Source organism: Pteropus vampyrus, unplaced genomic scaffold (genome assembly GCF_000151845.1).
Source record: "Pteropus vampyrus isolate Shadow unplaced genomic scaffold, Pvam_2.0 Scaffold42, whole genome shotgun sequence".
Classification (NCBI taxonomy): Eukaryota; Metazoa; Chordata; class Mammalia; order Chiroptera; family Pteropodidae; genus Pteropus; species Pteropus vampyrus.
This window is the reverse complement of record NW_011888823.1, coordinates 6,885,440-6,912,818: the sequence shown is the minus strand read 5'-3', so window position 1 is coordinate 6,912,818 and position 27,379 is coordinate 6,885,440. Positions and strand designations below refer to the sequence as shown.

At 32.2% G+C, this 27,379-nt stretch overlaps 2 protein-coding genes across 2 annotated transcripts in view; both read left to right on the top strand.

Annotated features, from left to right (window-relative positions):
* SPAG16 (sperm associated antigen 16) overlaps positions 1-25,452 on the top strand; it is a 755,650-nt gene extending 730,198 nt beyond the window's left edge. Inside the window, exon 16 of the mRNA XM_011358649.2 lies at positions 25,277-25,452. Coding sequence (XP_011356951.1) covers positions 25,277-25,452 — 176 coding nt within the window. The remainder of the gene's footprint in view (positions 1-25,276) is intronic.
* Positions 25,453-26,705: 1,253 nt separating this feature from the next.
* VWC2L (von Willebrand factor C domain containing protein 2 like) overlaps positions 26,706-27,379 on the top strand; it is a 160,533-nt gene continuing 159,859 nt past the window's right edge. Inside the window, exon 1 of the mRNA XM_011358648.2 lies at positions 26,706-26,923. The gene's annotated coding sequence lies outside the window, so the exon portion shown is untranslated. The remainder of the gene's footprint in view (positions 26,924-27,379) is intronic.

Below are 27,379 nucleotides of genomic sequence, written 5' to 3'. Positions count from 1 at the left end.
TATGAATTAAAAAATTGCTCAGACTTCCTCCGCCCCAGGCCTTAGAAGGGGCTCATCCAAGTGAGGGGCCCCAAAAGGTTATGGTTCATTTATTTAATGGTAAACCTGCCCATGCTCATGAGATATTACTAGAGGTAAAAGAACAAGTTAACCCGGGGGTTAAGGAAAGGGATGTGTTTTGTAATGTATGTATTGGGGTGGGGGGGGGCGGCGATCATCATTTTTCTTTTAGACACTTTTGTTTATTTTCATTATTACAGTGATGGTGTGTAACTTTTTCATTTTAAAAACTAAAATAAACTTTACTGAGTAGAGAATAAAAGCATGTGCTGCTGTATACTCTGAAGGCATTCCAAAGAAGGTATTCTGTAATTGTTTTGGGGATAAATCTACATCCTCCCAAGGTGACTATGTGAAAATACAACATGTACTGGTTTTAGAAGTTCTGTTGTATTTGTTACAAAATTAGCCACATTCTTTTATGAGAACATCCCTTATATTAATAGACTGCTCCCCAGGCATCCCATAAAAACATGTCACAAAAGAACCAGATAAGAAGAGAGAACATAAAAGCTCAATGACCTACCAATGGGGTGCCAGAAAAACCATCTTTAGTAAATAAAAGACTTTCCAGTAAATCACCATGAAATTACTTAAATCAGTCACCATTTGAAACCAAGAGGAACATTCCTCCTTAGATAAGACAAATTTAAGATGAATGCAGAGGCATATATAACCGACAAGAATAGAATATAATCAAGACAAGTCAAGCCAAAAATATTTCTCTTGACTTCTATACAGGTAGCATTGATTGTGGCAGAGGAAAATCCAATAAACATTTTAAAACAACTTATCATAAAAAGAAATGAAATGAGATTCACACCAGAAAAAAAAGTGTTTTTCAAAATAACTAGTTCCACCAAAATATATGCAGTCTAACTTGCATGATATATTTACACCAACAGCATTTCCCAGCAAGAGATTCTATGGTTCTAAAAGGCAGAATTTCGTAGCAGTGCAAGGCTAATGATTACAGTGTGTGTGATGGTTTCCCAGCCTCAGCTCCAAGTATGAAAGCAGATGCCTTTCTCTTAGGTGTTCTGACAGGCTGATATTAAAGTGCAGCATATGTCAGAAGATGTAGGAAATCAACTGGCCTCTTTGACAGATTTTACAGTGGAATGTTTGTACTGTCGGGGCAGTGGGAATGACAAACCTGAAAGATGACAGTAATAGGAGTGTTTAGGTAAAAGAACAAGCTTAATAGAGATGCCACTGTTGACAATAACACACTTTTGTTAAGAGAACAATTCTTGCTTTCATTTTCTACTAGAAATTCCAAAGCCCATTTTTTAATCAGTTTTTTTTCCCTAAATTTCACAAAACTACCTTTCAGTTCTTTGCACAGGCAGAAGACTAAACTGCCAGTCATATTTTCTCATCTGTTTTTCAAGATACCTCAGACCATCATATCATTGACATTTTTCAGTCAGGGCATTAGTCTGGTTAGAAGCAGAACTTATGTAGAATTTTGAAGTGATCTGAAATGACTGCCTATTTTTCTGGAGTGCACTTCAAATTAACCTTGAAGCCTCAGCTCAGAAATGGTTATTACCCAACATTTGTGTTGAAGCCAGCATTATGTGCAGGGTACCTTGCAATCATTCTAAATCAACTATCTCGTTATTTTGTGCCACAAATAAAATGTATGAAACAATATAATCTTTCTCTCCAAAAACACATATAAATTTTATATTTCTTATATTTCTCTGGATATTCAAGTTAATTATAGTGTCTATATCACATCTCCAGCAATAACCTACTTCCGAGTTATTTGAACTTCTCCAGAAGTATTTCACTCTGACTCTGCATGCATGTTCAGTGATAGAGCATTTGGGAGAAGGAACTGCCAGTTGTGAATTGATGCTAAATGAATGGGTAAGCTTTGAAAAAAGAATCCTTTTCACTTGTGGGCTTTAATACTTATTTAATTATAATGATTTCACATTCTCTCAAGGCTAAAATTAAACTTGGCTTCCTGGATAGCCAAACAAGTGACTATTCTTCTACACCATCCAGCTCCCATTTTTATCTCAGATTCACTTTGAGTGTAAATTGGTTAAAAACAGTCATATTCTGAATGTTCAATTAAATATCACTAAAAATATAATTTGAAGGGGCAGTTCAAATTCCATGCCACCCAGTTAGAATGACGGTAGAGCATTGTTGTTCCCTCCCCGATGAAATAGGAGAGGCAGGTGGTGGTCAGGGAACACAGCTCTCTTTCTAGAGGGGAGTGTTGGCCATGGTGCTAACGTCCAACTGGATGCAATGTGTGGAGCCAAGGGGAAAATTACCAGAAGCAGAGTTGCAATGAAAGCTAGATCAGACCCAAAACTCAGCTGCCAATCTATAGGAGACTTGACAAAAAAGTCAAGACCATATAAGAAACTCATTGGCATAGACCAGGAATGCTCCATGAGGAAGGAGGCTTGAAGCAAGTGCAGAGCAAAGCCCAAAGATATTCCTAAGGTAGTGATCAGTCAAATGAGGAGAGCACTTGATTAAATATCTGTGGCTTTAGACATGGTGGCTCATGAGAGCTTTCAAGGTATATAGAGAAAACTATTATAATAAAAGAGCACTAAACTATGGCCTGAGCTTAAACAAGCTGTAAACATATAGTTAAGGGTAGAGATTTCAGACTAAAATACATTTTTTTTCCTGACCCAGGAATTTCTATTTTATTTATTTAAATTTTATTCTTCTCTCAATTTTATTGAGATATAATTGACATATAACATTATATTAGTTTAAGGTATACAACATAATGATTCGATATATGTATACATTGCAAAATGTTTACCATGAAACTTTAGTATACATCTATCACCTAACATAGTTACAGTTTTTTGAGATGTGGTGAGCACTTTTAAAATCTATTCTTTTAGCAACCTTCCAATATACTATATAGTGTTGTTAACTATGGTCACCATACTGTACATTACATCCCCAGAATTTATTAATCTTATAACTGGAAATTTGTACCTTTTGAACACCTACACCCATTTTCTCCATGCCTCAAGCCCCATTTATAGCAATTACAATCTGTTCTCTGCATCTGTTTGTTGTTGTTGTTGTTGTTGTTGTAAGATTTTTACATATAAGTGAGATCATATTGTATTTGTCTTTCTCTGATTTATTTTACTTAGCATAATATCCTCAAAGTCCACTCACGTTATTGCAAATGGTAAGATTTCATTCTTTTTTCATGGCTGAATAATATTCCATTGTGTATATATGCCACAGCTTTTTTTATCCATTCATCTGTCTGTGGACACCTAGGTTGCTTCCATGTCTCAGCTATTGTAAATAAGGCTACAGCAAACATTGAGGTGCAGGTATGTTTTTGAGTTAGTGTTTTCATTTCCTTTGAACAAATATCCAGAAGTGAAATTTCTGGATCATATGGTAGTTCCATTTTTAATTTTTTTGAAGTACCTCCAAACCGTATTTCGTAGTGGCTACTTTAATTTACATTCCCACCAACAGTGCACAAGGGTTCCCTTTTCTCCACATCCTCATCAAAATTTGTTATGTCTTGTCTTGTTGATGATAGCCATTCTAATAAGTATGAAGTGATATTTTATTGTGGTTTTGATTTGCATTTCCCTGATGATGAGTGATAGTGAGCACTTTTTCATGTACCTGCTGGCCATCTATATGTCTTCTTTGGAAATGTCTATTCAGATCCTTTGTTCATTTTTAAATTAGATTGTTTGGGTTATTTTACTGTTAAATTGTATGAGTTCTTTATATATTTTGGTTATTAACCCTTTACCAGATGTATGATTTGCAAATATTTTCTTCCATTCTGTAGGTTATCTTTTCATTTTGTTGATAGCTACCTTTGCTGTGCACAAGCTTTTAGTTTGATGATGACCCACTTGTTTGTTTTTGCTTTTGTTGCTTTGGCTTTTGGGGTCAACTCCAAAAAAAAAAAAAAAAGCCAAGACTGAAGTCAAAGAACTTACTGTCTATGTTTAATTCTAGGAGTTTTATGGTTTCAGATCTTTCAATTAAGTCTTTAACTCACTTTGAATTACTTTTGTTTGGGGGGTAAGATGGTGGTCCAGTTTCATTCTTTTACATGTGCCTGTCCAGTTTTCATAACACCATTTACTGAAGAGATTGTCCTTTCCCCATTGTATATTCTTGGTTCCTTTGTCATAAATTAATTGACCATGTATGTGTGGTTTTATTTCTGAGTTTTCTATTCTGTTCCATTGATTTATATATAGTTTTGTGCTAGTGCCATACTGTTTTGATTACTAGAGCTTTGTAATGTAGTTTGAAATCAGGAAGTGCAATGCCTCCAACTTTGTTCTTTCTCGATTGTTTTGACTCTTTGGGTTTTTTAAAATAGTTCTTTGTGACACATGGCAATTTCCTCAAGCTGCATGGGTTTAATTTCCTGTTCTTTAATATTGGGATAACAACCATTAGGATGCTTTCCTAATTATCCATTAGGATAACATGAGAAGTAAATAGGTTAATATATAGAAAACATCTATAGAGGGTGAAGGTCAAGTAAGAAAAAAGAAAAATATTTGGGGGTTTCATCTTTTTCATTAAAAAATAATATGTCATAAAATCTCATATAATTTTTAAAAGCATATACTTAAAGCTCAGATTACCGAATTTATTGAATAGAATAGAGATGGAAAAATTTGCAGTACATTTTATTCACCAAAATGTAAATATCATATTGAAGAATGTGTTAAATATAGTAAATTAAATGCCAAAGCCCCACTACAATGACAGCAAAAAAGGACATGAGTATAAATACACAACGACAAATAAAGGAGAGAATTTTATGGTGAGCCTGAGATGTCAGTGGAAAACAGATGGAGGACTGGTAACAGACTTAGCAAAGTAGGGAAAGCAGTGATCTAAGCCTAAAAAGGAAAATTTCAGAATGATTTAATTTGCACCAAAAAGCTCTCTAATGATTCTGGAATTAGTGTCACCTGCTACAAGGAATGAGGCATGGATGTGACCCATTTATATAAAGACAAATTTTAATCCCTGAGACCTTTTCCCTACTCTGCTCGAGCAAGCAGCCAGCCCTCTGAACCACAATCCTCAAGGGAAGGTTGAATTGGAACAGGCTCTGGACTCAGGACACAAGGCACAAAAGTGAACACAAAATGAGAACTTTAACTACCAAGATTCTCTATCCTTCCCTCCTCCAGCTCCTGGAACACAGGCCACCAGTCAGGATTTATTGCTGTAAAAGTTGAATAGGACCCAAAGAAAATGCTTACATTTACTGACATTTGAGGATCACACAATGAAAATGTCAGTTTGCCTCCCACTCAGAATATCATCGCCATATACATGCTTTCTCAACAACCCCCAGAGGATGTATTTTTCTTATGTAACCAAGCTCTTGTTTGGGATGTACGGTCTCCAGGAAAAAAAGATCCAAAAATAAACTTGATGTATTTGACCATGAGAAAAATAATATTGGCGGAAGTTCTATAGTTTTAGAGAAGAGTTTTGGAGTGAATAGTGACAGGTATATAGAAAAACAACTCATAAACTAAAGTCTGGCAATTAAGTCCATACAAAGGATATATAATTAGAGCACTCTAACTGGCTCAACAGTGATGAACTATATGAATAGATGTCATAGTAGTGTAAGTACTGAATTTGTTAATACTGAACCTAGAATTGGGACCTAAACTAGCCAGAAGGGTGGAAAGATGAGAAGTGGGTGTAATTACAGAAGAACCTAGTATTCTCTCTTGAAAGGAATTCTATAGACAATGTCTGAAATTGATATAAAGGAATAGCAGCACTACATATTATTGCTCAATATGAAGACAGATAAGAAAAGAAGCAACTAAGAGGAATTTAAAATAAGTATTTCTGGGAATGGGCCTTTGTGGTATGAGAGGATTTAGGGCAGAAAAGTGTTATTTGTCATTATAAGCCTATAGAAATTGTTGATTTATTTAACCATATTATATATTTCCTCAATAAAAATTAAAATTAATTTAAAATGCAAATATTTCATGCGGAAGCAATCTTCCAATCTCTCTTCCTAAAATTAGATTAAGGACATTTTCATGATTCTCAGAGGGCTTGTGGATTGCTTGTCTCTGTTTTGGTTAAATGTTATAATACGGTTTGTCTACAATTATGTCTGGCTCCTTAGGAGAGCAGCCCCTGAGGGAAATATGCAAGATTTGGCTTTATCTTGTCTTGTCCATTTTTATCACCAGGTAGAAAAGTTTGGTTTGAGAATATCTAGAATAGGATTTTTAAAAAGTTATTTTTTCCTTCTGAACTAGTCTATTGAATAATAAAAGGTAAGATATTGATTCAATTAAGTATGTAATAGATGAGAATTATTATTTTCATGTCTAGGAGAAGGATAAAATACTTGTTATAAGTATTTTTGCCGAAATTGCAGATTGTTATCCAGTAAAATAATGTTTAATTTTTTTAATGGAATCTCTCTCCAGTCATAGGAAATGTACTACCAGGACTATATAATCAATGTGAAGCAGATGGTGGTACAATTATCTGGTGTGTTCGGGCATTACCATTGGCTAAAACATAGAGTGAGCCAGGAAATTCATTCTGTGTTTTCAATCTGCTTTCTGGGTATAATGGATACTAATTTTTAATGAAAATCTTAGTGTTATTTGTTTCCATAGTACAAGCCGATTCTACAAAGGCAACTCTTTCTTTTTGTTTCTTTAAGCTTTTCTTAAGTTCAGCTGGAGCTCTACAGTGATTCTAAGAGTCTCATTTTTGAATTTCAACTGTGATTATTTTTTATATCAGCATGGCTTATTATTATCAATTCTTTGGGTAAATAACTATTCCTTATACAATACAAATTTTAATATTTTATATAAATACTTTAAATATTTTAAATCATATAGTGTGGTTCACAATTTAGAATACACTTTTTAAGTGCTGATTCAGAATTATGTGCAAGAGTATGACATTTAAAACATCTACATCTGAGCACTAAATAAAACCATCTTAAGTGACATGTATTTTATTTTTTAAATTATAATTGAAAATGACTTAGGTTTCAAGTCTGATTTTTGAACACATTATATTTAGTGTCTTCAGTTATCACTGACTCTATAGCTGCTAATGTAATTATTTAGACACATTGTATATATACCTAGTTCTAGAACAATTTGTACATCTCTTTAATAATAAACAGATTTTCAGTTCTAAATATAACAAATGACTATGCAGTAATGATGCTGATATTATTATTTAACTAATATTTTAAAACTTTGAACATCATTTTCCAAACAAACTATCATGAACCCCATTTACCCATCACCCAGGTTCAATAACTCTTAAGATTTTGTCAATTTTGTTTCATCAATCTCCTTCCACTACATTTTTATGTGTTTTATTCTGAAGCAATTTTAAAAGGATATTTTAAGTTTAAACACTGACTATAGCAAAAATAGTATAGTTTTTTCCCCCAAGATAACGACATCACAAAGTAACTTTTATCTATTTGGTTGCATGTATGTTTATATTTTATTTCTGAAACTGGGCTCTTTATTTTAAAAATAACTCAAATATATATATGTTTAGTATGCAGATTTCCTTTCAGAAGCACATCAAGTTCTTTTTAACATATACAAGATTGTTACTGCAACTTAAAATATATCAACCTGATAGAAGAGCCCTTTAAAAGATTGTTTTAAGTTAATTTTTTTCCTGAAAATACTGAGATTATTTTAAAAGCCTTTTAAAAGCAATGATATGTTTCTAATTTTAGAGATTATAACAATTTTATTCTCCAACAAAGGAAATTCAATGTGACTTGCTGGAATAGTGTTTCTTTTGAGGGACATAATCTGGTATATAAATGCCATTCAGATATTAATAACCATAGTATCTAGTTAATGCAAAGGAGACCTGATTTTATGGACTATTTTCCATTTTCTAACACCGAATGCTTGTCATGTAGATATTCATTTCTTTCTGTTCCTTTGCAATTGTAATTCCTTCTTCATCCCCACTCTCCCCGAAGATTTTCTTGAGATTTTTTTTGCCTTTTATGGCCTCACTGTAAATCAAGAGACCCCAAACATTGACTTCAGTTTAAAAATATAATTATGCTAATTTCTAGTAAAGCAGATGAAGTTTATTTATTTCCATAGGATTCTTTTAGGAAGTAAGTGTATGGAATTAGACAGATTGTCAAAAGGAAAAAACAAAAGAAAATAAATCATCATTTCAGTGGCTTGGAACGTGGCTTATTTTTTTCTCTACTGTGAAAATTGGCTTTGGTTTTGCATATAAAGAATAACTATCTGAAGTGGGGTTTATTTGTTTATTTTTTATTCAAGGTGTTCTTCCTTTTCAATAACAGCATCTTGGTCTCCCTTTGGGTCTCTTTGGGTACTCTTGATTATTGTAGTAGACAGAAGTCCTGGCTTGGTCCATCACACCATTCTAGCTACCATCCACAGTAATTGATTCAGGAATAAGCACATGATCCAAACTAGCCAATGAGGGAAAATATTTTTTAACCCAATATAAAACTCCTGGGAAATGGAGGTACTCTCCCCTTGGACCTGGAATTTCGAAGGCCATGAACCTGAACCTGTTATGGCTACCAAGTGAAGAGAAGCTTCCTGAGAGTGAATTCACACTGCTGAAAGCAGAGCTGAGAGCCAATGAGAGATGGCGTTCTTATAAACATCATTTCAACCTCTTGGCCCAACTATTTCTGGTTTTAATCTACTTATATTTCTGGATTATAAATATATATATTCTTAAGCTATATTTTTCTCTTTACTGCTTTGAGTTGATTTTCTTTCACTTGCAACTGAAAATGTCCTGACTGATATTACATCAATTCAGATAAGTCAAAGTCTATTTTTTAAAAAATTGAAATGTTAACTTTGACATTTGTATACCTCATGTACACATCTAAATCATTTGTGTCTCATTTTATTTTAACCCCAAGTATTCATCAGTGTCCTTAATCGCATATTGTCTCCTAGAGTTTAGCAAAAGCCCATTTGATACAAGTAGGAAGTCAGATTAAGAGGGTAAGAAAGTGTGATGGAGGGAGACGGTAAAGAACAAACTAATCACTTGTTGCTTTAAATTTTCTATAGGGTACAATCCTGGTCATCAGAATACAATATACTAGAATATTACTTTAGACTTCCATAAACATACCTTCACAGAATTATGAGTTAATATAAATTTATTTAATACTTTATGTAGCAGCCGAATTAGCTTAGCTTTCTGGCATAACTCCTCTCTGCCCTGCCCCGCACCCCCTACAACCCAGAGGCTATAGAATACGAAGGGTTTATAGACAAGGTCTGTGATCTTGAAGAAGTTACATAACTTCTCTGTGATTTAATATCTTCATCTATAAAATGAAAATAATGTTTTTTGCACATTTAGTAAGGACTATATAATGTAATAGAAAATATTCAAGAAAAAGTAGATACTAAGTATATGGAAACTAGTGGTTTTATATTGTATCAACCATTTGAAATCATTTTGAAGGTAACATGTCAATCAGGTATTAGGTTTTTATATTTCCTCATGTAATGAATTAAGGAAGATTTTTAATTTAGGCTAATTTCTCTATGATTTCAGAGAATTTGATGATTTTCTAACCATCAGCAGATTATACTATCTCTGAACTAATTCATTTCGCCACTGCAAACTCATTTGGGCTTTAACATTTGATATTCCAGCCATTCTTTCCTCTTCAGGTGGGTAGGTGGGTATCATCTTGGCTCTAATTCTTTTATCACATATTTGCTTCCTTTTGATTATTAATGGTATAGTGATGCCAGTTTCTCACTTAACCAATTTTATCCAATGAACAATTGCCCTGGAGTAGGAAAGAATGAAGTTCTAAAACTAAGGATACAATCATTAATAATTCACCACCTCGACATTAACAGAAGCTGACACTTTTCTTCCCATTGGCAAAATTCCACATTCAGAAAGGGAGAAAAATCTCCTAAAATATTAGAACTAAATTTTGAGTCTTAAAATGTAGTAAAAGATATGGTTTAAATAGCGAAAAATGAGAATGTTAAGGTGATTTTATTAATTTCTAATAAGTTTTTAAAAATTAAAGTTCAAATTAAATTTTTGGTATAAAATATAAGCCTACTCATGAACAATGGGGAATAAGATACCACAGTCTATGATTTGCTCTGAACTACACTTTACCATAGCTTCTCTGATACCCAGAACTGAACTGAAACTAGATTTTCCTTTGACATCAGCAAAAGCTTTTCTGAAATTGAAAAGCTCCAGGTGCATGGGGTCCGTGAATAAATATTTCAACACTGATCAGCTGCATAGGTGAAGACCATGTTAGGAAACACGTCTACAAGGATTTCTTAATGAAAGCAGGTGGCTGTTGATTTTCTAAATAGATTCAATAATTAGAACATTTTTAGGACTTTAGGTGCATCTCACAAGGGGTTTCTTTAATATTCAGAGGACAGCTCATGCAGGAAAGCACCTGTTCAAGAAGATACTCATTCGTGCCCTCCTAATAGGAGGAAAATATTTTGAAACCCGAGTATGGTAAAACCAAACGTTATGTTCCTAGCAAGGAAAGACTTTACTTTTTGGATTTATTCACCTACTAATGTTTAGGAATTTCTGGAGTATCAAAGATCTGCCTTCCTAAACAAGAGTGGATTTCATATGAAAGATAAAAATAAATACTGTATTTGTTTTAAATTATTTAAGGCAAATATACAAAACATACTCTGTGGAACTAAACTCACAGGCTTAGTAAATAACATTTAATATAAACTTGAAGTAATGGTAGATTTTATCTTCAACCTCTGTTGTATCCATTAAACATATTATTTATTCTAAGTAAGGTAAACATACCTGCTTGGCTCCAGTCCTAAAATAAGATATTGAAGCTCTCTCTATTGTCATGTTTATAACTTGAGTTTCTTTTCTACCCAGAGACATTTAAAATCCATTTATTTTTTAACCTATCTTTCTACTTCGACACAAATTAATATTCTTTCAAGCAGTACTACCTACAATAGAAAAGTTAAGACTCTTTAGCAAGAATATACATAGTAAAAATACTAGAAAAGTTTATAAATTGTTACTAACACTTAAGCAAGTTAAATTCCTAAGTAATATATTTCTTTTTCTGAAGTGTATTGATCAGAAATAGGATGCAAAATAAACTAAATCAAATCTCATCTCTTTCAATGGTGTTTTTAAAATTCAAAGTAATGACCCAGGTTGAGCCATTAATGCAAATCCTCAAAACTTAAATAGTTTCTTGATACTTTTCATTTTGAGGCATCTTTTAAAAAAACAACAGATGCCTCTCCACATGCATTCTAGAAATCAATACAATTAATCAATAATGTTCTCCACAGGTAATAAATGCCGAGAAGCATTTCTGCCTATCTATATTGATCGAGAGAATTGCTTCAAATTGCTTCTGATGTGTATAAAAATAATTTCCTTATTGATCAAAGCCTCTCTTTTCCTCTCTGATATGTTATTTCATATATGTCACACAATTGTTCTAGACTTTATTCTTGGATATTTGTGATAAAAAATTTCCTATGATCCATATATGAGACTAATTTAAATGCAATGTAAAATAGGTGTTTGTATTGCTCCAAACTTAATCAAAGCGTGAAGCATCATGAGAACTTACTGAAGTTATTTTAATGAGATATTCAAGATATATTTCATTCACATTTTCATTATTTAGAATAAGCTTAAAGTGTTAAGTCAACTTCTATTTCTTATAACAGAATTCCTTTCACGTAGACATATGCATTTAATTCAGAATGATGTTATTCTTGATGGAATAAATAAGAAGAAACTGCATAGTTATAGTCAACTGTTGATTCACAATATCATTGTAAAATTAGATTTTTGTAACAGGATCTAACATGTAAATTACTTTTGTGACCTTTTTACTAATATATATGTTAAGTGTATAGACAGAGTAATAAGAAAAGTATGTCTTCTAAATTAATGTTCTAAACAATAAGTTTACAATTTCATTAGATACAGCATTTAATGAGTCTCATTAAATAGGACTCAATTCATCTTAAATGCAAACAATATATGTATCCATAGTTGCCTTGGCTAACAATGATGAGTAAATGTTATTAAATTAATTAAGAAGTTTTCCAAGGAAGCTCAACTTCTAACTCTTGATACATTTATTAGCATTCTGAATTATTCCTCCAATAACAACAACAACAAAAAATTAAAGATTCTTATCAACATGATTTAGAAAAACTACCTGTTTTCCTTCTCTTAATGTTCCATTACAAAATGGCATTATTTTGTCCAGTGAATACACTACCGTGGAAAGTATTGCTGAATCAGTATCTTCTTAAAACTTGAACACCAGTTTATTAAGTTTCATTCATCTCATGATTTTTATTTAGAACTTCATAGGATATGAATTGTTATATTGACAATCGAGGTCTCCATATCTCTACCTTAGATAATTATTTTTACTTTATCAATCTAACAATTTAATTTTTTTTTTTAAATTCTGAAGGAATACCTAATGCGAAACAAATTAATTTGAAATCTTTCAACAAAATGAGAACTGTTTCTTTTTTCATGAACAATTAGTGTAAAGAAATTGGATAAATATGTTCACTGTATTCAAAATTACTGTTTGAGTCTGAGGAGATATTAGTCAATGTTGAAAGCATAGCATTGAAAGGATGATGTATTTTGGTGTGTTTCCCCAAAGCAAAAATAAAATGATAAATTTGTTTAATATCTCAATATAAAACACTTACCTAAAGATGGACAGGTATCTTTTCTGCTCACTAAGGCACTGTTGAATCCTGGGTGCATGGGTGGACTCTGAACTCTAAAATAATAAAAGCTGCTTTTGTAAGTCCTTTACTTATTCCCAGAAAGCTAATTGCACAGCAAGATTCTCAGAGTCAATAAATGCTATTAGGGTAACCACAGAAATGAAATTTTTGAAATATTTCTTATACTTAAATAGAAATTAATTTTAAAGTATTCCTAGGAACAAGCAGAGATTCAGCTGGAAACTGGAGCTGCACACCCAAGAGATGTTTACTCTGACTCATGTTGTATTTTAGTGAGGGCAGCTTAATCACAGTGGGAGAAATGACATTGAGCCAATCAATAAAAATTCATCCGGAGATATTAGGGCATGACGCAGAGGATAAGAGCATGAGTTTGGAGCCATACAGGCCTCAAATCCAGATTCCACTACTTATAAGCTGGCCTTGGAGAAGTTGCTTTTATCTCTCTAAGCCTCATTTTCCTCCTCTACAAAGTGAGGTATGTGCTAGCACTTTCCAATAGAAATATAATGTGAACCACATACATAATTTTAAATGTTTAGTAGCCACATTTTTTTAAAAACAGGCAAATTAATTTTTAAAATATATATTATTTAATAGAATATATCCAAAATACTATCATCACAGTATGTAATCAATGTAAAAATTATTAATGAAATATTTTTTCACAATAAATCTTTGAAATCTGGTGAGCATTTTGCAATTATAGCACATTTCAGTTTGTAGTAGATGCATTCCAACAGCCAGGTGTGAGTCATGGCTGCTATAATGGATAGCTCAGGTATATACCAAAGCGATATGGTTGTTGTAAGGATAAAATGAGATAATGTGTATGAAGGGCTTAGAACAGTGCTTGGCAAATAACAAGTACTCAGAGAAGGTAGCTGTCAAAACTGTTACTTTTACCACTGAGTACTGACTACAAAAGATGTAGCCTCCATTCCCAAGTAATGTCAGAGTTAAGAAGATAGGACAAATACATAGTTAACTATTATTTATGGTATCTGTTGTCACATGAATGGTATGCATAAAATGCAAAAAATATTCAAGAGAGGAAGATCATTTATTAATGCCTTATATCAACTTGGTGAAGAATGTCATTTTGAACTGGGCTTTAATAAATAGGTTGACTTTTATTAGGAAGATATGATCACGGACCATGGAGACAACTAAAAGAATATATTCCAAAAGAATAATAGAAGCAACAAACCAAAGTTGGGGAAGTGAAAAATATATTCAAGAAATGATGGTAAATCATCTGATGAACACAGGGTTTACCTAAAAGTGTAATTTCATGAGTAAATGCAGATTCGTTGTAGAGTGTGGAAATCGTAAAAGCCAAGCGAAGACATTAGGACCATTATTCAATGTCAGAAGGAGAGAGTAAAAATTTGCAAGTCAAAGATATAATTCAACAGACTTCTACAACTGCCATGAATACGTTTTCTTACCTTGGGCAAGTCGGTTTATCTCACCTATCTTGTCTGTAAAATGAAATGGCTGGATCTAAAACAAAACCAATCCTGAGAATGTCAGAGTTGTAAAGGGTCTCTTTGTTGTTGTTGTTGCTGCTTTCGTTGTTCTATTCAAATGTATGGATTTTTAGGATGGGAGTAATATAATTGAACGAACACCTTAGGAATTAACATAGGTAGATTTAAAAGTAAAGGCATTGTAACAAAAAGATCATTTGAGGTATCATTTCAATGACCCTAACATCTGAATTTAAGGATTTTAACTAATATTGTGAATATAATGGTTGGAAATGGGCAGATTATAGAAAATTAGTAAAGAAGAATGGATAGAACTTGGGTTGAGGATGGAGAGAAAGAAAATAAGAGGAATGAATGCTACTGCCATTTGGAGGCTGGGAGAAAGAGAATATAGCATTCAAAATACAAATGAATAAACTAGGGAGATAATGTTGCTGGAGAGATGGGCAGGGGTGTAACATGAGTCTTTTTAGTTATCAGGTACGATTTTTAGTATGTATAATATATGCATGAAAATGTGTGTATTTAAGAATTAATGGATATAGATATATGAAAAATGACTCCTGCAAGACATGGATGTTTTAGAGCTTCACAAAATAGTAAAATCAACACTGTATAAAAGAATTATGAGATTAACACGAGTATTAAATTTAAGATCCTATTTACCTAGTAAATTTAGTGGCGTTCGTAGAGAAGCTCTCAAATGTCACATTTATGAGTCTTAATTTGTGAAAGAAACTTTCGAGCTAATAAATGAAGCAAGACTTTTGAATATAAAAGATTTTGATACAAATCTCAGGTTAACCTCTGAGTCTCATTCTTCGTTAGCTTTAGGGAGGCTATCTATCTCATAGGGTTGAGTGCAAAACAGCTAAGGTAACATATGGAGCTCTGAGATGCTCAGTAAATGATGATTACTATAAACTTCTTCCTGTAGACCTAAAAGACAAAGAAATGGGCTCATATTCTTACTATTTAAAAAATAAAGGTCTTGGTGTTCTATTTATATCACACTACACTCCTCATGTAACAAACATGTATTAAACACTGACTATTTCAAGTTTTATGATTGGTGTAAAAATAATAATGGGCAGCATGCAGAATTCCTAAACATAAGAAGAATTAGTCTAGGTTAGGAGGCAAGTAAGATTTGAAAAGTTTAAGATAACTCTGGGCTGTTCTAGGTAAATACCCTCAAAATCATACTAAATTACAACCACACATGTATGTATCTAAAATTAATTTAAAATTCTTTAATTTGAAAAGTGCCAGTAGTTTTTTACCCTTTATTTTTATGAGATTAAAAGTTTTCAATTTTATATTGGTTTATCCAAAGTGATTATATGCACCCAGATAAATTTTACCACTCGATTTTCATGGACTAAATAATTTATTCCATGAACTTCTTCAAGAGTTCTATTGCTAATGATGATTAAATTAGTAAGTACATTCAAATATTCAAGTTTTTATATCAAATCTAATTGATTCTACTTTGCTCAAGATATTATTAGTTTTTTTTTTTCAAAAAATTGCCTTCTTTAAAGGAGCTATATTATCTTAAGAAATTGATAAATTTACTTGACACTAAAATTTGAAAGACCTAATTTTTGAAGATTGGTTGGTTCATTTAATAATAGAGCAATATTTTGAGGGTAGGTGAAATTTTGTGATTGTCTTAGCCAAAAAAAGTTGACAAATTTATCAGGTAGAATAAAATAAATAGCGACATGTTATTTTTATGCAAAACCCACTGGTCAACAAAAAAGATACAGATTTAACCAGCAAGAAAATATTCTGAAGTCTTGGTAGATGAAAGTATTAAGTTTTTCAGAGATGTGTGAATAAATAGTCATAATCACTTCCTATTGATACATAGTTATTTATATGAAAGAATAGTAATTATAAAACTATATTATTAAAAACACTATATTAATCTTCTCAGACTGCTTGCTTTTGCTTTTTTCCCGTTCTGTGAAATATTTGGGCATCCTAATAACTTAAATATTAACTAAAGAAGAGAAGCAAGTAATTTTTTACATAATCAATATTCAAATATATATATTTTATTTTAAAATACCTTTATGAATCAATTTGGCTATTTTTATTTTTAAATCGACGTTGATAAGCTATATTACTCTAGTTTTAAATTATACTTTTTCAGTCCATGTGATATTTTTGAAATGTGTGTATTAATAATTTGGTATACTTATTCTTGTTAAAATACTATGCTAAATGATATTTTAAATAATCTATTCAAGAAATAAATGTTATCAGGCAATTTGGGTTAAATTTTGTTTTATAACATTTTAATAAAATAAATTATATATTTTTTATTTTGCATTTTTAAGAGATATATTTACTTTAATATGAACATTATTGCATTTTCATACATTTTTATGGTACTACTTAAAATTATTTCTACCACATTTTAATTTCATTGGCCAAGTTTTGATGTAGCTAAGTTTATTACCTAAATTTATCATTAAGACTCTAACATTGGGATGACAAATAATTTTATGGTTTATTATGGTTTATTTTTCATTGCCAATCATCAGGATATTTAGAAAGACACCCATCTACATGTCTATAAATTCCCCCACTTGCTAGAAATTCACTAGGTTGATTTTTTTGAAAGTGCCTCCTATATCTCATACCAACTAGATACTAATGTAGTAATATATGCATCCTAGTAAGTACTTTTGAAAATCTTCAGACCTAGAAAGAGTGCATCATCTCAATTCTAATAAAATTTTTTAGGTGGTCAGATATTGTATGCCATGTAATATACTTCATTTTTTAGTATATTTTTATTAAAGCATAGATGATATACAATATTATATTAATTTTAGTTGTACAACAGTGATTTTACATTTACATACCTATAATGTGATCACTAAAATAAGTCTAATAATCATCTTTCACTGTACAAAGTTATGATTTCAGTGACTATATGCCTTGTGCCATGTATTACATCCCCATGACTTATTTATTTTGTAACTGGGAATTATACCTTTTGTTCCTCTTCACCTTTTTATCCATTCCCCTACCTCCCTCTCCTTTGACAAACATCAGTTTGTTCTCTGTATTTATGAGTATGTTTCTGCTTTGTTTTGTTTATGTTTATTTTATTTTTACATTTCACATATAAGTAAAGTCACATGGTATTTGTCTTTCTCTGAGTTATTTTACTTAGGATAATATCTTGTAAGTACATTTATGTTGCTGCAAATGGCAACATTACATTATTTTTATTGCTGAATAATATTCCATTGTGTGTGTGTATGCACGTGGGGATGCCACACTTTTATCCAATTAAATATTGATGGACACCTAGGTTGCTTCCATATCTTGGCAACTGTAAATAATGTTGCAATTAACATAGGGGTGCATCTGTCTTTTCAAATTAGTGTTTTTATTTTCTTTGGATAAATACTCAGAAGCAGAACTGCTAGGTTGTATGGTAGTTCTATTTTTATTTTTTGAGGAACCTCCATACTGTTTTCCACAGTGGCTGCACCAATTTGCAATACCAACAGCACCTGAGGGCTCCCATTCATCTATATCCTCTCCAACACTATTTGTTGACTTTTTGATAATAACCATTCTAAGAAGTATAATTTCATTTTGATTTTTATTTGATTGTCCTCGTGGTTAGTGACATAGACATCTTTTCATATGTCTGTTGGACATCTGTTTGTCTTCTTTGGAAAAATTTCTATTCAGGTCTTCTGCCCAATTTTTAATCAGATTTTTTTTTCGATGTTGAGTTGTCTGATTTCTTTATATATTTGGATAGTAACTCCTTATTGGATATGTCATTTGCAAATATCTTCTCCGATTCAGTAGGTTATCTTTTCGTTTTGTTGATGGTTTGCTTCACTGTACAAAAACTTTTTAGTTTGATATGGTTGCATATATTTATTTTTGCTTTTGTCGCCCTTTCACGAAAAGAAATATCCAAACAAATATTGCTGAGATCAATGTCAAAGAGTTTACCACCTATTCGATCAATTTAGAGTTTATTTTTGTTTATGGTGTAAGAAAGTAGTCCAGATTAATTTTTATTTGTATGTATATACCCTTTTTCCCCAGTACCATTTATTGAAGACAATATCTCCCCATTGTATGTCCTCAACTCTTGTCATAGATTAATTGACCATATAAATAAGAGTTTATTTCTGGGCTCTGTATTCTCTTTCATTGACTCTTATGTATCTGTTTTTGTGCCAGTACTATAGCTTTGTAGTACAGTTTGAAATCGGGAAGCATGATGCCTTCAATTTTGTTCTTTCTCAAGATTGCTTTGGCAATCGGATCTTTTGCAGTTTAATATAAATTTTAGGATTATTCAAGTTTTGTGAAAAATGCCATTAGTATTTTGACAGGGATTGCATTAAATCTGTAGATTGCTTTAGGTAGTATGGAAATTTGAACAACATCAATCCTTCCAATCTATGAGCACAATATATCCTTGTATTGATTTGTGTCTTCTTTAATCTCTTTAATCAATGTTGCATAGTTTTCAGAGTTCAGGACTTTTACCTCCTTGGTTAAATTTATTTCCAGGTATTCTATTCTATTTGAAGCCATTATATATATAATTGCTTTTTAAATTTCTTTTTCTGATAGTTTCTTATTAGTGTATAGAAACACAACAGATTTCTGAATATTAATTTTGTTACCTGCAATATGCAGAATTAATTTATTCTAGTAGTTTTTTAGTGGAGTCTTTAGGATTTTCTATATCTAGTATTATGTCAGTTTTACTTCTTTCTTTACAATTTTGATGCTTTTTATGTATTTGTCTTCTCTGATTGTTGTGGCCAGGACTGACTTACAATACTATGTTGGATAGGAGTGGTGGGAATGGCGAGAGTGGGCACCTTTGTTTTATTCCCGATCACAGAGGAACGCTTTCCACTTTTCACCATTGAGTATGGTGTTAGCTGTGAGTTTGTCATGTATAGGCTTTATTATGCTGAGGTCTGTTTCCTCTATATCCACTTTGTTGAGAGTTTTTGTCATATATGGATGTTGAATATTGTCAAATGCTTTTTCTGCATCTCTTGAGATGATCATGATTTTTATCCTTGATTTCGTTATGTGGTGTATCATGTTAATTGATTTGAGAATGTTGAACCATCCTTTTGTCAGTAGAATAAATCCCATTTGATCATGACATACGATCCTTTTAATATATTCTTGAATTTGGTTTGCTAATATCTTGTTGAAAATTTTTACATCTATGTTCATCAGGAATATCGAACTATAATTTTTTTTGTTGTAAAGTTTTTGTTTGGTTGTTGTATCAAGGTAATTCTGGCATCAAAGAATGAGTTTGGAAGGTTACCTTGAATTTTTTTGGAATACTTTGAGAAGTACAAGTATTAATTCTTCTTTAAATGTTTGGTAGAATTCACCTGTAAATCTGTCTGCTCTTGGGTTTTTGTTGGAGATTTTTTTTTTTTTGATTACTGATTCAGTGTTATTACTAATAATCAATATGTTCAGATTTTGTTTCTTCCTGGTTCATTCTCGGAAGCCTGTATGTTTCTAGAAATGAATCTATTTCTTCTAAGTTGTCCAGTTGGTTGTCATATGATCCTTTATATTTCTGTGGTGTCAGTTGTCACTTCTCTTTCATTTCTGATTTTATTTACTTGGGCCTTTTTTCTTGGGTCTGGCTAAAGGTTTATCAATTTTGTTTATTTTTGCCAAAGAACCAGCTCTTTGTTCCATTGATTTTTCCTATTTTTTTTCCTTCCTTCTTTCTACTAACTTTGTGTTTTGTTTGTTCTTTTTCAAGCTCCCTTATATGTACAGTTAGATAGTTTATTTGAATTTTTTTCTTGTTTTTTGAGGCAGGCCTGTATTGCTATAAGTTTCTCTCCAATAACTGATTTTGCTACATCCCATTGTTTTTGGAGAGTTGTGTTTCCATTTTCATTTGTCTCAAGATATTTTTTAAATTTCCTCTTTAATTTCTTCTATGACTCATTGGTTATTTAGTAGCATGTTTTTATGTATCCACGTGTTTGTGTTTTCTCCAGTTTCTTGTAATCAATTTCGACTTTTATACTGTTATGGTTGAAAAAGATACCTGATATGAATTCAATTTTTTAAAATTTATTGAGACTTGTTTTGTAGCCTCATGTATGGATCTGTCCTGGAGAGTATTCCATGTGCACTTAAAAAAAAAATGTGTATTCTGCAGTTGGGGGGAGAAATGTTCTGTAAATATCTATTGAATTTATCTGATCTAGTCTGTTGTTTAAGGCCAATGTTTCCTCTTTGATTTTCTATCTTGATAATTTATCCATTGATGTAAATGGGGTATTAACGTTCCTTACTGTTATTAATTAACTCTCAAACTCTCAAGGTCTCTATGTCTCTTAATATCTGCTTAATATACTTAGGTGCTTCTATATTGGGTGCATAAATATTTACAGATATATTTTGTTTCTTGGATTGACCCCTTTATCATTATTTATTGACCTTATTTGTCTCTTTTTACAGTCTTTGTTTTAAAATCTATTTTGTTTGATATGAGTATTTCTACCCAGGTTTCTTTTTGTTTCTATTTGTATGGAATATGTTTTCCATTTCTTCATTTTCAGTCTCTGTGTGTCTTTTGATCTGAAGAGTCTCTTGTAAGCAGCATATAGATTTTTTTAAATTCATTCATTTGCCCTATGTCTTTTGAATAGATTGTTAATCTATTTACATTTAAGTAGTTATTCTTAGGTAAGTATTTATTGAAATTGTATTAATTTTTCTTGTTGGTTTTGTAAATTTTCTCTGTTTCTTATTCTCTTGGCTTCTTCCCTTAGTGGTATGCTGGGGGTTTTTAGTGTCATGTTTGAGTTTCTTCTCCTTTATTTATTGTGTATCTTTTATAGATTTTTGGTTTATGGTTACCATAAGGTCCATATATATCAACTAGATAGAAAGATAGATAGATAGATAGATAGATAGATAGATAGATAGATAGATAGATAGACAGACAGACAGACAGATAGATAGCAGTCTATTTTAAACATTTTAGTTTGAATACATTCTGAAAATGCTACATTTTTCCTCTCTCTTCCAAACTTTGTTTTTGACATAGTTTTAAATCTTTTTGTCTTGTGTACCCCATATTTATTTATTGTGTTTGTCTTTTAACCTTTATATTAGCTTTTTACATGTCTGATCCACTGCCTTTACTACATATTTGGTTTTACTTGTGAGATTTTTATTCATATATATATATATATTAAATTTATGGTTATGGCTCTTTTATTCCCACTTAAAGAAAATCATTTAACATGTCTCATAAAGTAGTTTTAGTAGTGATGAACTTTAGTTTTTGCTTTTCTGAAAAACTCTTTCTCTCACCTTCAATTCTAAATAATAATTTTGCCAGGTAGAATATTCCAGATTATAGGTTTCTTTTAGCACTTTAAATATATCCTGCCACACCCTTCTGGCTTGCAAAGTTTCCGGTATAAAATCAGCTGATACTCTTAGATGATTTCCCTTGCATATGTCTAGTTATTTTCCTCTTGCTGCCTTCAAGATTTTTTCTTTAACTTTTGCCATTTTACTTGCAATATGTCTTGGAGTGTTTCTCTTTGAGTTCTTCTTGTTTGGAACTCACTGTGCTTTCTAAACCTGAATATTTGCTTTCTTCCTCAGTTTAGAAAAGTTTAGTTTTCAACCATAAATTATTCAAATAAGTTTTCTTCCACCCTCTTCTGGAAGTATGAATGTTCATGTGTTTGATATTATCTCAGAGGTACCTTATACTATCCTCATTAAAAAAATTTTTTTTTGCTGTTCTGATTGGGTGATTTCTACTATTCAATCTTCCAGGTCACTAATTCATTCTTCTGTAATATCTAATCTGCTATTGATTCCCTCTAGTGATTTTTACCCCTCTTTCAGTTATTGTATTCTTCATCTCTGATTGGTTCTTTATTATATTTTCTCTTTGTTGATGTTCACACTGAGTTTCTCTGTTCTCCCCAAGTTTGGTGAGCAGCCTTAAGACCATCATTTTGAATTCTTTATCAAGAAAATTACTTATCTTCATTTTATTAGGGGTTTTTATTCTGTTTTTTTTTTTTTTTTCTTGTTCTTTCTTTAGGAACATATTCCCTTCTCATTTTGTTTTATTTTCTTTATTTATTTGTATTAGAATAAACAGCTACCTCTTCTGATCTTAAAATGCAGTGGCCTTGTATAGATACAGCCTCTGGGTAAACTGTGTGTGCTGGGTGGTTTTGGCAGGCCAACTGGAGCTGAAGTGGGTGTGTGAGGCACCTGGGGTGAGTTGGTGGATCATTTGGCTGGGATTGCATCAGGCATTGCCTGAGGTGGTCAAAGCATGCTGTTGAGACCTTGCATGTAGCTAGAGTTCTTGGACCAAGCTCCTACCTTCACTGTCTGGTGAAGGAGGAATGTAACAATGGTGCTCTCCAGTACCTCTGATCCCAGAGAGTTTCCACACATCCCAGGAGTTCTTACAGTTATTTATCCATTTGGCAGGTGCCTTGGGTCAGTGAATGGAATTTTCATATACAGTCTAGGAGCCCTTTAAATTTCTGTTTGTTTCTATGCCCCAGAGCAGGTGAATTTGCCAAGGGCCCCTCCATGAAATTTCTCCCTACTGCCAGTTGCATGTGGGGTCCCCATGATTACAATGTCACAGCCTCTCCTACACTTCTCTATGTGATCCCTCTATCTTTTGTTGAGCAAAAGCCGTTCAATCAGCCCTAAGTTCTTCAGGATGAATTGTTCTATATGTAGATGTATATTTCATGTGTCCATGGGAGGAGGTAAGTTCAGAGTTTTCTTACACTGCCATCTTAACCTTATTCCAATATACTTTAAAATTGAACATGATTATAAATTTGTACCCCTTAGTTCAACTAAATCTGAAAAAACTCAGTGCAAACTTGCTGACTCAAATCTGTTCTAGCAAAGACAATTTTTTAAAAAATACCTGAGACATAGTGCTGCTGAATTATATAATCCTATCATTAAGTTCCAATGTTATAATTTTCTCTATTTTATTGAATAAACTCAGAAATTACCAAAGACTTTCATAAGTATTTCTAAGTATAATTTTTACAGATTTGACATCAACAAAAGATAATGATTTAAAGCTAATTCTTTCCTTTTTCTTTATGAGTTTTGATTCTGTTTAATTTCAAAAATAGTAAATAATATTCACCATCTTTCTAGCTGTTATATGAAGACTACAAGAGAAAAGTTATTTGTTCGATTCTTAGGAAAGTCACTAACAGCAATTGCCTATAGAGTGAGGCTGAAAGTGAAATCCATAGGTAATGCCTCTGTCAGCAAAGACTTAGTAAAAAGGGGTTTATAATAAATATTCACATCTGCTGCTTTGGACACTCTAATCCATCCTAAAGATCTTTGCTGTGTCAGGTTTTGTTCTAGATGAAGAAGCCCAGTAGTTATAAAGGTTTGCAAATAGGCCATATTTATCATGGTTAACTTTACTTTTATAACTTTCTCTGTTTTAGAGATAATCATGACAATTTTGAGTACAATTTGTGATTAAATATTTCACTCTGACTTTTATGGTGATATCATTTTCATTATGAAACAAACAAATTCTATTTTCATAACATATCACCAACTTAAAATTTGTCAAGAAGGCATCACTGATAACAATGCTATGCTGGATGTGGAAAACAATGATTAAAAGCCCAGGTTTTATATTCAAGGTGCCTATAATTATTAAATGCTAGCTCCATCCATACGTAGGGTATCATCTTAATCAAGTTTCTTAGCTTTCCAAATCTCTCTTTATTCACCTATACAATGGAGTTAATATTATTTTTTATCATTAGATTATTGTAAGGATTATATGGAGTAATTTGTGTCAGGTATTAAATTGAGTATCTAGCATGTTTGAAAGAGTTTGATTAATTTTGAATGTTGTTATTGAAATGATGCTATATGCCCTCTAAGTTTGATTACATAATCCCATGAATAGTACTAATGTACTTATTTACCCCACATACTGTACTTGTGTAAACATATTCTGTTGCTTTTATTTACCTCTAAATTCCCTGTTTGTTACTGGACTGTTAAAAAAAAGTATTAGTTGGAATTGGATTGCTAATATAGTTTTCCTTTAAGGAAGTTATTCACTCAAAAATATGTGCTATAAAAATTATAAGAATACTCTGTGCTGCATTCAGTTCTCAAGTCTAACAAAAATTTAACAGAATTTTGAATTTTAAATTAGAGTAAAAAACCATAAATCATCTTTGAAATGGAAGTTGTATTTTTACTTCAACTCCAAAGAATTTATTGAGTTAATGAGTGTCAAAATTTTTAAAAAAGTGTATTATTGTTTTAAGTAATGATTTAGTATAATTATTTTAAAAAGTTTAATGTAACACCAATTTTAAAATATAAATTATATATATACTCTTATCTATATGTGTCTATATGTGTATAGATCTTTGCCATGGATACATTTTAAGCCTATGCTTTTAACAATTTTAACAAATAATTCACTTGGAAAAGAAAGCCATAGAGCTTAGTACTTTCAATCTCATATTCTTAAAATTATTTATTAATCTCAAATATAAGGAGACTAGCAGGGCATATAAACTAGTCAGAGCATTAGATTTTAGTTTCTTATTTTAAATTTCTATAATCTAATCATTGGCATGGCTTAATTTTGACTGAAATGATTTCCTATACTAACAGGAGTTAGTTTATATTCAATGACTGACATCTAACATAAAATGAATCTGTTGAATTAAAATTGTAACAAAACTGTATATTCCACTGCTTATAAACTGTGACCACTGGAAATAAAACTTTGATCTCTCTCTCTCTCCCTCCCTCTCTTTCTCTCAGGTCGAGTATTAGCTCAGGCAAGTGGCAATGGAGTTATTCATTTGCTGGATCTTAAATCAGGGCAGATTCACAAATTGGTGGGCCATGAGAATGAGGCTCACACAGTTGTATTTTCTCATGATGGAGAGAGTCTGTTTTCTGGAGGCTCAGATGGCACTGTTCGAATGTGGTCTTGATGGTCATCATATCCTACTGCAGAGGGCATTCCCTTTAAGGCTTGAACATGTCTCATATGTCCCAAACCAGTAAAAATCTGGTTAAATATGCCAGCAGGTAATATTTACAGTTTACTTTAAAACATGCTTTAGATTTATATTTTAGTGTTCATACTGGTACCAATAAAAATAAAAACTTTCTGCTCATTTATTTGTGTCTGGATTTTTTTCTTTCTCATTTTGATAAGATTTTAGAGACAGAGCATCTTTGCTAGGAGTTTGGAGAAACAGCTTTACAATGACGCCTAATGACAGACTAGATGAATTACAGGAGATTGATTTTGAATGTTAGAGAACAAACTGCAATAGAATCAGGCTACTTTTTTAAAAAATCAAATTCATGCTGCAGGAAGACCTGAAGTTTAACCATGTAACCCAAGGAAATTGTGTCTTCAACCAAAGCATCAAGTAGAATCGGGAGCGTACATCTTCACAGATTCTTTGACAGTAATTGTGCTTTATCTATTAATAATAATCAGAGACTGCAGATGGCTTAAATCTAAATGCAAGGCTCTTCCACAACTTTCATCTCCATAGCCCATCCAATAATGCATTAAATATAATTACAATGTTTTGGGTTTTGTTTTTTTTTTTACTTTTGATTGTAATTTTAATGCAAATAAGTATCTCGCACGTAAAAAGCCTTTCCCCCTCCTAACGTATGCAGCAGGGGTATAAAGTGCGATTGCTTAGAGAACACTAGCCTAGTCTAAAGAAGCAGCTCGGGATTTCGACCGAGATGGGCTCAGAAGCCAGTTGGCGCTGTCCGTGGTGCTGAGGAATTCCCGGCTGCCGGCAGAATGAGCTCCAAATCAGCAGTCCGCAAACTGCTTTCAGTGCTGCAGAAACCCAGCTAAAGTTGCTCCTTTCCTTCGCGTCTACAGTTAGTATTTTCTGGTGTGTAAGAGGGGATTCAACCAACATATTGTGGATGATGCTGATATTATTGCCAGCGGAGTGGGCTTTAAGCTACAGCATGCTGTTGCTGTTTGTGATCCACAGAGCCTAGCCAAATCACCTCTACTGCCGTAGCAAACACTGTGTAATTGAACTCATGTGTGGAGGAGGTGTAATCAGCCGGGAAATTTCATAGAAGGATCTGGGAAAATGCTAAAAATAAGTTCAACATGATTCTGCTACTGGGGTCTGGATTTCTACAGGACCAGCTTTCCTTCTTGCTTTGAATTCTGAAGACAGGTCCAAAGCATATTTCTTATGTGTGTCTGCTGTATTTCTCTCTGGAAGGGCGGGAGACTGCTTCTTGACTGTGGTTTGAAATGGGAGGTAGAGAGAATGGATTGCCTTTAATACAAGCCTGAAAATGTATTCTTTGGATAATTAAAGAGGAACTGCTTTCTTAAAACATACCTGATATTTTAGTTCATATTGGTCTATGACCCCCATCACCACCATTTACCTCCAGAGTGATTAGGTAAGTGTATCTTATGACATGAGTTATGTTTGTTTTTACAAAAAAAAATAATAAATGCAGTCATTTTAAATAATATGTAGCAATATGGGGAGGGGGGGAAAGTTTAGCTGAGAAGTGATCTTCCGTTTTGCCATGTTTACTTACTTACCAAAAATCTTTGGATAAACATTTTATTGAATTTCTCTAACATTTCTTTTCTTAAATAAATAGTATCTTAAACTGAACTAGAGCAGCTCAATTATAAAGAGAAAAAATTTTTTCAAATAGCCTGAGAACTTTGTTATTTTAAAAAGAAAACGTTTTCTCCATGCAGATTTTAAAATGTATTTCATAATAAAAGCATGTTTAATGTTTATATAAAGTGAATATTACACCCCTTTTTTACCTTTAACCATAACCTGAGACATTAATGCCTACCTGTAGCTTGCAAAGAGATCATTTCTGTCTATGTCTTTT